The sequence below is a fragment of the Octopus bimaculoides genome, chromosome 20 (genome assembly GCF_046866305.1).
Source record: "Octopus bimaculoides isolate indiv1 chromosome 20, ASM4686630v1, whole genome shotgun sequence".
NCBI classification, from domain to species: Eukaryota; Metazoa; Mollusca; class Cephalopoda; order Octopoda; family Octopodidae; genus Octopus; species Octopus bimaculoides.
This window is the reverse complement of record NC_142947.1, coordinates 17,778,082-17,788,443: the sequence shown is the minus strand read 5'-3', so window position 1 is coordinate 17,788,443 and position 10,362 is coordinate 17,778,082. Positions and strand designations below refer to the sequence as shown.

Here is a 10,362-nt window from a genome sequence, read left to right as displayed (position 1 = left end):
GCTTTATGACACTGTTATTTCTGTTTTGTTTTCTATCAGTATCAGAGAGGAAAGAACAAGCAAACATATTTTGTCAACATGCAAATGATGTCAGCATTTGACTGGTTTTGAAAATACGAGATTTTCAAATTAGACTGCACTTTTAGGTTGGGGAAAATATAGTTTTGACAATGTCAGACTAACAGTCTATAATCAAGGTTACTCGTTATGTAGGAAACAATTTTTGTTAGGTTGTGGTAAATTATGGAAATCAAATTTTAGGAGTATTTACATCAGGCTCAGATGCAAAATATACTAATTGCTGTAGTGTACATCAAAGGAGAAAAACCTCTCTCTTTTATGATGCAGAGAATTCAAGGACACCAGTGTTTCAACATGTGCCTCTTCAGCTAGAAGTACTATGTGCCTTTGAGTCTAGCCAAGCAGCTGACCTGTGTTAATACTTTCAAAGAAGAGTTTGCTGATCAGAGTTTATATCTCCCAATCAATATAGAATTATTTGCATATTCTTCATTAAGGAAAGACTTAGTATTTACAACCTTTTATATATCTTTCAATTTGGTAAGCATGAAGTCTAGTTGGATTTGTATGTTAGCCTGATTGGTAGGTAATCAAGTGACTGGTCAGTGCCTGTTTCCTGAAGATAGTTCTGCATATGGTAAGTCATTTGCATCATTGAACTTAAAGAGCTTTTAATCTCTTTGTAGCTTCCATGTAATTTTCAATATTTAAGAGTGAGACCTTAAATGCGAAAATATATAAGTAGCATGAAGAGACAATTATTTGCTTAGCTAAGGCTAGTAAGTGCTACCGTTGCTAAGAAGTGGAGAAATATGCTGTTCATGAGCTGCAAATTTGAATATGGTATAAATTCTATATAAATGGATTAGAAAAAAACAATCGTCAACAATATTGCAGTTACTGGTTTTAAAGATGTTACTTTAACTTATTCTACGCATTGTCTATGCCACAAACCAAATGAAACTCATAATTATATTCACAGGCTATCAAACTAACAAAGCAGTATTATTAATTGAATTTAAAAAAATTTCTCAGTTGCTAAAAAAGTTAGTGATGCTTTGATTAAGATTGGATCAAAGAAAAAAACTACTTACATGTGAAAAATAATCAAATAGGCCTATAAAATACAATGAGAAAACAGAACACCACTTGGTATAAACTCCTGAAAGTGACATCACCATGTTAGTAGTAAGTAATTTCTTAAACCCTTTAGCATTCAGATTACTCAATCAAATGTAATATTTATTCACATTGTTTTTAATTAATTGAGCATTATCTTGGAGCTAAAAGATTTCAGTGATGTGATTGTTTATTTTTAGCATGGCATTGTAGGGTTGTTGTGAGAGACTAGATTTAGCATAAAACGGGTAGAATACTTGGACTTGGCATGACCAGTTTAAAAGCTAAAGCATTAAATTAGTCTGAAAATATTATTTAACCACTGCATACATACCACCAAATATTCATGTCACCTAACCGGCACTTATGCCAGTGCCGCTGGACTGTCTCCTGTGCAGGTGGCATGTAAAAAACACCATTTGAGCATGGCCGTTGCCAGTACTGCTTGACTGGTCCTCATGCCGGGGGGGGGGGGGGGCATGTAAAAGCACCCACTACACTCTTGGAGTGGTTGACGTTAGGAAGGGCATTCAGCTGTAGAAACTCTGCCAGATCAGATTGGAGCCTGGTGCAGCCATCTGGTTCGCCAGTCCTCAGTCAAATCGTCCAACCCATGCTAGCATGGAAAGCGGACGTTAAACGATGATCTACACTTCATTTTACAATACCCAACTTTGCTCATGTACTTCCCTCTTAATTCTATTTGAATCAATAAACCATTTATCCAATCAATAGTAACTGTAATGTCTTGTTACGGTCTTAACTCCCTTGCTAAGGGCTTACTTTACTAATGCACAATAAAAATTAATTATACATCTTACATAGGGCTCATATTAAATCCACTCAAATTCTACTGTGATGGACAAAATTAGAAAGTCATCTCATTATTCTTATTCATTTGGGAGCTGGAAAACGAAAACCAACATCAAAATATATGGAATATAAATCTGTAGTATTAAGTTATGTAAAGGCAAAAGAAAATCATGTATCTTATACATTGCAAAACCTGCAAAATTTTTGCTTAATTTTTGATATCCTCTTGAAAATTTTAAAATTCAAACGTCCAGTCCTGTAATAACCAAACAAAATATTTTCTAAAATGGGCTTTTCCAAATGCTTATAGTGCATTTACTTGTGTTCAGATTATCTTGAAAATTGGCATTATTGCAGAAATGTTTTTCTTTTAAATATTAAATTGTCATTTGTGGTAAAAATAATATTGTGCATGGAAGATTGTTAATTTACTGCAGAATAATAACTAAAAAAAAATACATCAAAAGAAGAGATGTTAGCTAGTAATAAATTACATGTAATTAGTAATTGACATGGACATATTTTTATTTATTTAATAGACTTAATGTCACTAGGACTAAATTATCCACAGTGTTCCCCTCCCTTTTTAAAATGGTTGAGTGTGATTTAAAAACAACTCAGCTGCTATTTCCAGCAAGTTCAGCAACCATGTAGAGGATATCTCCTTATAGGTTAGATGTCTTAAAAGAGCGAAAGTTGAATTTAACACAACAGGAAGCTCTGGAATGAAGGACTACATAAATGTACTGCTGATAAGAAACGGAGAAAGAGTGGCTATACAAGTTATTGTTGTAACATTACTTTCTGGTACACAAGTCACTTACAGTCTCATTAGAAAAGTAGAGAACAGAGACTGCACAATGAATGAACAAGTGTTGAAAATATTTCAGTTCTGGGTTTTTTATTAATCAGGCAGACAGTTTTGAATTTAATTTCAGATATCAGTGATTTATCTGACTTGAAATATGAGAGGGAGCATAATTCCAGATTGGTGTGTGTCTAGACTGTTTTTCTATTTTTCTTACAAAATCAAGTTATTCAGGCTTAGAATTTACTGGGAATAATGACTCTTTGCATATATAAAGTTGGTACACCTAGAAATAGCTCTGTAGTGTTGTTGTTGTTGGCACTCCGTCACTTACAACGTCAGGGGTTCCAGTTGATCCGATCAACGGAACAGCCTGCTAGTGAAATTAATGTGCAAGTGGCTGAGCACTCCACAGACACGTGTACCCTTAACGTAGTTCTCGGGGAGATTCAGCGTGACACAGTGTGACAAGGCTGACCCTTTGAATTACAGGCACAACAGAAACAGGAAGTAAGACTGAGAGAAAGTTGTGGTGAAAAAGTACAGCAGGGTTTGCCACCATCCCCTGCTGGAGCCTCGTGGAGCTTTAGGTGTTTTCGCTTAATAAACACTCACAACGCCCGGTCTGGGAATCGAAACCGCAATCCTATGACTGAGAGTCCGCTGCCCTAACCACTGGGCCATTGCGCCTCCACAGCTCTGTAGTGTATGGCTTTTACATTAAGCTAAAGTTTGCATTTGCATAAATTATATTTGTATGAGCTGTTTGGCCATTTTCATCCATTATGGAACCTATCATCAAAATTATATTTGGTATTTTTTGAGGGCGCATGGCTTAGTGGTTAGGGTGTTGCACTCACAATTGTGAAATTGTGGTTTCAATTCCTGGACCAAGTGGTGCATTATGTCCTTGAGCAAAACACTTCATTTCATATTACTCTGTGATCACTTTGACACTTGATGTGTGATACACTATGCATCAGTTCAGGCAATGTAGATTTGATGGAGAGTTTGAGTTAATGTACAGCACAAACATTTGATCACTATAAGCAAATCATTTGTGTAGGTTGTTCAGCAAGAAGTTGCAGAACCATCTTTCTCGGACTACAAAAAACTACCATCATGTTTGGCATTTCAAGTTATTTTCTAATGACAGCCTTATGACTTTTCTAATTTCCAGAAGATTTTTTGATGTAATTTTCAAGTAAAGTATTCAAGAGTTAGGATTTTTTTTAGAAAACCAAGAAAAGGTTCATGTTTGGTTGATGTTAACTGAAACTATAAAACTGTATATTTCTGTTTTAGGGAAACAACCGAGATAAGTGGCAGCCAAAGAGTTACCAGCTCACTGTACGACATAATGAGCTTTTTCAGAAATATTACCAAGTAAGTGGAGTTGAGCATTTTACTATTTCCCTCACTCTGTCTGTCTGTCTGTCTATCTATATATATCCCCTCTTTCTGTCTTTGTTGTTTTGAAGCAATTATTATTGATCTTTCTATATAAAAATTTTATGTATATGGAAACTGAGAGAAGTCCATTTATTTGTATCTGTGTGTGTGTATCATTTCATCATTCTCATTTAATATCTCACTTTCATGCTGGCATGGATTGGATGGTTTGGCAGGAGTTACCAAGTCAGAAGACTACACTAAACTCCTACTGTCTGCTTTGGCATGGTTTCTACAGCTGGCTGCCCTTCCTAATGCAAACCGTTTTACAGAGAGTACTGGGTGCTTTTTACATGGCAACAGCAGCAGTGAGGTCACCAAGTAGCTTGCAAGACAAGACCTCCAAAACCAAGTGGGGGACCTCCTCATATATGTGTACACGTGTTGTGTTTGTTCCACAGGCGGTACCCCAACATGGCCGTCAACTCAAACGAGTAAAAGATATCATGCATTTTGGGAATGAGACTGTCAGTGGTTACGTTGAATAAGATTGTCAATGGTTATGATTCTGGTGGACCAATTATTGGCTCAGTGCATTTTTAACAGCCACCAGATTGACAAGTGAGTGTGCAGCTGGGATGGAACAAAAATGCCAAAAGGTATCTTTATTCAAAATACTGGTTTCTCAGAAATGTTTTTACCAATGTATATATTTTTTTTACTTGATTATACACAAACATACATTTGTATATAGTAAGTAGCTCGAAGAAACATTCCATTCTTCTGGAACAGGAATGCAACCCGTTTCATCAATGAAAATAAGAGAAGTAGAGTTATGTGCCTTGTTTTGCGGCCACAATTGAATGGTTGTATTAAGATTAGGTACATGACAGTGGAGGTGCAATGGCCCAGTGGTCAGGGCAGCGGACTCGCGGTCATAGGATCACGGTTTCGATTCCCAGACCGGGCGTTGTGAGTGTTTACTGAGCGAAAACACCTAAAGCTCCACGAGACTCCGGCAGGCGGGGGTGGCGAACCCTGCTGTACTTTTTCACCACAACTTTCTCTCAGTCTTACTTCCTGTTTCTGTTGTGCCTGTAATTCAAAGGGTCAGCCTTGTCACACTGTCACGCTGAATATCCCCGTGAACTACGTTAAGGGTACACGTGTCTGTGGAGTGCTCAGCCACTTGCACGTTAATTTCACAAGCAGGCTGTTTCGTTGATCGGATCAACTGGAACCCTCGACGTCGTAAGTGACGGAGTGCCAACAACAACAACAACAACAACAAGTACATGACTAAAAAATGGTACAATTTATTTCCAATTACTTTTTCCAAGATGACCTCACGTTTCTTTCCTTCTCATTTATATATCTTTTTAACTGTAGTTAACTTGCTGTACTAGCGTGAACACTCGTTCAAAATTTCAATACGGCAGTCTCTCATACAAATTTAACAAGGGACATAACTCTGAGTTCTCACCCTAACAAAACAGATTCTGCATGAGTGACTGAGAATAGGGGAGATGGCTCTCATCATTATAGGAGGGCATCCAACTGTAGACACCTTGTCAAAACAGACAATTGGAGTCTGGTGCTGCCTTGTGGCTCACCAGCTCCTATCAAACCATTCAGCCCATGCCAGCATGGAATATGGATGTTAAATGATGATGATTGTGGTGGTGGTGTGGATCCTCTATGTTAGAAATAGCAATCAAATCTTTCTCAAATCAAACTTAACTTTACGAAAAGAGGGCCATATAAGACAATGTTGTTCTAGATATATAATTTTTGACATCTTTAAATCTCAGGGAATATCAGAAATAATTGTTAGAAACTTCCTGCCTCTAGGTTATTTAACCCTTTAGCTTTTAATCTGGCCATATCTGACCACAATATTTTACCTGTTTTAGTGGTCAAATTGACCAGATCCACTCTCTCACTCCTGCTCTACAATGTCATTCTAAAAATATATAAACACACCATTGAAATCTTGAAGCTATGAGATAATGCACGATTAATTCAAAACAATGGGAATAAATAAGCTTTATATTTGACAGAGTAATTTGAATGCTAAAGAGTTGATTATTATTAAACATTTGAATTTGAAGATTTCACACTATTATCCCTGAAGAAGTTAATGAACTTACCACTATTTACCATTAGTGTCAGTTACTTTCTGTGTTTTTGTTTTTAGTAATTATACTGACACTAATACAATTTATGTGGGTTTTTTGGGTTTTTTTTTAACATTTTCAAATATAGTTGATCTTTATTTACAGGGACTTGGAATTGTACCCGATGGGGAATGGGACCAGTTCTATGGTCATCTCAAAGAAAGCCTTCCTGTATCATTCCGGTTTACTGGTTTCAAAAGGTAAATAAATAACTTTTGAATACTTGTCTTTGTATGACTCCTGATTCTTTGAATTAGCCTTGATATTTCATTTATCATAGATATGAAAAACTGAAGGGTTTAACCCTTTAGTATTTTAAACTGGCTCTGTCTTATTATATTGAACTTGCTTTCTATTCAAACTGGCTAGATTTGGCCTCTCACACCTATCCTACAAAGTCGTTTTAAACATTTCCTCAGCGAGACCCAGCATCTGAAGATCCTTTCTCATCTCTTCATCCAATGTCTTCCTGGGTCTACCCCTTCCACAGGTTTCTTCCACAGTTAGTGATCAGCATTTATTTAATAGAGTATTTATTAGAGTATTTGATACTAGATACAGGATGCCACATTGACAGGGTGCAAGTCTGTATATGGGTTAGGCAGTGAGTTGGCAAAATCACGATTATGCTGGGCAAGATACTTAGTGGCACTTCATCCATCTTTATGTTCTGAGTTCAAATTCTGCCAAAGTCGACTTTTCCTTTCATCCTTTCAGGGGTCGATAAAATAAGTACCAGTTGAACACTGGGGTCAATGTAATCGACTTATCCCTTCTCCCGAATCTGCTGACCTTCTGCGAAATTTGAAATCAATATCTATATATGGGTTCCAGATGTAGAAATGTTGGTGAAAAAAATTCCTGGCTGGGATTCTTTACGGAATAAATCATTGGAATTTGAAAAGTATACCATTTCTAACTGAACTGTCTCTGAAGATACTTATGCCGTTATCCTCATTAACTTAAATGTTCTCCAGGAATTCATTCTCCCTCTTAGACTTTTCTTTTTTTTTTTTCTTTCACTTTTAATCCAGCATTAATATTATTGGTGAATATGTCATGGTCTTCTTTTTTGGGGTTTCATTGTCTCCAGCTCTCTCTTCTAATAATAGTTACTTGTTTTTTGATTCAATCAAATTTTTCTTTTTTTTTTTTTCTGATCTTCCTAAGGCAATCAAGAGTTCTGTTGAATATCATCAAAACACAGTACTTTGAGAAGTTAGTTGACATTGAATCTGAAGATGGGAAACCCATTCAGCCCTTGAAATGTATGGAATGGTGAGTAATGCTTTATTTACATTCTCTGGTCTAATTCTCTTCTATCATCATCATCATCATCATCATCATCGTTTAACGTCCGCTTTCCATGCTAGCAAGGAATTTCTTTTCTTTTTTTTTCTTGCAATGTTTAGCTTCAATTTTATTTAAAATATAATGTCAGAATCAACATCTTATAAATTTTTATATAATAATTCTTTATAGTTCTATATTTAAGAGATGAGGAATTATGTACATTATTTACATTATTTACATTTGACGGATATTTGTCCTCATTGTTGGTTGTTAACACGATGTTTCGGCTGATATACCCTCCAACCTTCATTAGGTGTCTTGGGGAAATTTTTGAACTTGGGTTCTCATTCCTAAGGTATTTTTTGATGTTATTATTATTATTATTAAGGTCACTGCCTGGAATTGAACTCGGAATCTTGGAGTTAGTAGCCTGCGCTCTTAACCACTATGCCCACGGGCATATGGCTACTAATCTCAAGATTCTGAGTTTGATTCCAGGCAGTGACCTTAATAATAATAATAGTAATAGTAATAATAATAATAATAATAATAATAACAACAACAACATCTTTCCTCTTAGGGTACAATCTGAGGGAAATTACTGCTATTTTTAGCATCGTGATTACCCACACAGTGGCTTTCTTATTGATTTATTTGAAGAAATTTAGGTGGTATTTTTAGCAGGTTGAATATCCATGTTGGGACACTCTGGTTGGCTTATTGTTCAAGGTAATATAGCTGTTATTCTTTAATGTGTCTTCTTTTTGTATTTCTTTCCGTATAAGGTATCCTGATGAGTTGGGCTGGCAACTGAATTTCTCTCGTAAAGAAGTACGCAACAACACTGCTTTGGAGAAACTGCATAAATTCCTCATTTCTGAGACAGAAAGTGTGAGTAAAACTAATATTGGTTTTCATTTTGAGATTCTCTGAGTAATTTCGCTGGAGCAGTTTACACTTCTCAGTTGCTAAAGTCCGCTTTGGAGGTTGTTTGTGTCAAGTATCTAATGAATGCTCATGCTTAACTGTTCAACCCATGCCAGCATGGAGAACAGATGTTAAATGATGATGATGAATGTGTGTGTGTGTGTGTGTGTGTAGGTATTTACAAATATCATGAGCAAAGCAAGGGAACAATCACTTGACTTGAAAAAAATAGCAGTCAAATCCTCCTTAAATCACTCCTTACAACAACAACAACAAAAAAATGGACACATTTGATAATGTAGTTCTTGATGCACAAAGTCTATCAAACAGATGAGATGGTCCAGGCACTTATTTTTGCCATCCTGCTATGTTACAAGGACAAACCATCACAAACAAAAGTCTTCCACACAGGAAGGCTATAGTAGAAGACACTTGCCCAAGGTGGGACTGAACCTGGAACCATGTGGTTCGGAAGCAAGCTTCTTACCACATAGCCAAGCCTGCACCTATCTTTTTTTTTTTCCCCAACCAAAGTAAATTTTGAATATATCTCCATGTTTGTTGCAGGGAAATATCAGCCGTCAAGAAGCTGTCAGTATGATTCCTCCAATATTACTTGATGTGAAACCTCATCACAAGGTAAATTTTCATCTCTTTTTTTTTGTTTGTTCTGAAACATTACCTTGTCACTTATATTTCTATCTTCCTGTCTTTTTTCCTGCTTCATTTAATTTTCAACCTCCTACCCCCATTCTTAACAAAAGTGGAACTGAACCCACATTAAATAATGTAATCAGCAATATCATACAATGTCTGAATTAAAGATCAAGGGAAGCTCATAGATGGAATGTCTTTGATCTTTTAAGTCTGTTCTATCAGGGTTAGTCACTGATCAAACTGTAACAGCATCACAAGAACACCTATGTTCATTTTATTCTTATGAATGAATACAACCATGGCTGTCACCACCACACACACACCATTGTTTTAGCATCCACTTTACTAAGCTTGCATGGGTCAGATGGAATTTGTTGTGACAGATTTTCTATTGCTAGATGCCCTTCCTCTCACCAACCCTTATCAGTTCCAAACAAAGTAATATTTCCCCATGGCCTGACATACTTCATTGAAGATTGCATACAATCATCACATGAGGTCAAGACATGGATGCTCACAAACACACACAATAGATATTTTTCAGTTCCTGTCTCTCAAATCCACTCTCAAGGCTTTGGTTGGCCCAGGGCTGTAGTAAGTGACACTTGCCTAAGGTGCTACACAGTGGGACTGAATTCAAGATCATATAGTTGGGAAACATCCTGACTTCAGACACATTGCAGTACTGACTGCAAGATACGAACCACTGAACTCTTAGCTGACTATCTGTTACCATATCCACTTGGCCTTCCATGCTCAGAAAAAAATTTATTTTTATTCTTGGCTTCTTAACAGTTTCTCTATATTTTGGTGTATCTAGGTATTGGATTTGTGTGCTGCCCCAGGATCCAAGACAGCCCAGTTAATAGAATTTCTACATGCTGACGAGAACAAAACCATTCCAGGTAGGTTTAACCCTTTAGCATTCAGTTTACACATGCACGCTCGCTCACTCACATACGTACATACATGGCTTCTCCATTGTTTTGAATTAATCATGCGTTATTTTGTAATTTTCAAGATTTCAGTGATGTGATTGTTTATGTTTAGAGTGACATTGTTGGGTAGATGTGAAAGGACAGATCTGGCCAGTTTCAGCACAAAACAGGTAGAATATTTGGATTGGGTGTGGCCAGTTTAAATGTTAAATGGTTA

The 10,362-nt window shown here is 36.5% G+C and overlaps 1 protein-coding gene across 1 annotated transcript in view; it reads left to right on the top strand.

Moving 5' to 3' along the window:
* The first annotated feature begins 1,200 nt into the window (after nt 1-1,200).
* The window catches only part of LOC106883416 (RNA cytosine-C(5)-methyltransferase NSUN2), a 29,606-nt gene continuing 20,444 nt past the window's right edge, over nt 1,201-10,362 (top strand). Inside the window, exons 1-8 of the mRNA XM_089338656.1 lie at nt 1,201-1,209; nt 4,067-4,147; nt 4,615-4,680; nt 6,436-6,530; nt 7,501-7,608; nt 8,409-8,514; nt 9,118-9,189; nt 10,028-10,112. Coding sequence (XP_089194782.1) covers nt 1,201-1,209; nt 4,067-4,147; nt 4,615-4,680; nt 6,436-6,530; nt 7,501-7,608; nt 8,409-8,514; nt 9,118-9,189; nt 10,028-10,112 — 622 coding nt within the window. The remainder of the gene's footprint in view (nt 1,210-4,066; nt 4,148-4,614; nt 4,681-6,435; nt 6,531-7,500; nt 7,609-8,408; nt 8,515-9,117; nt 9,190-10,027; nt 10,113-10,362) is intronic.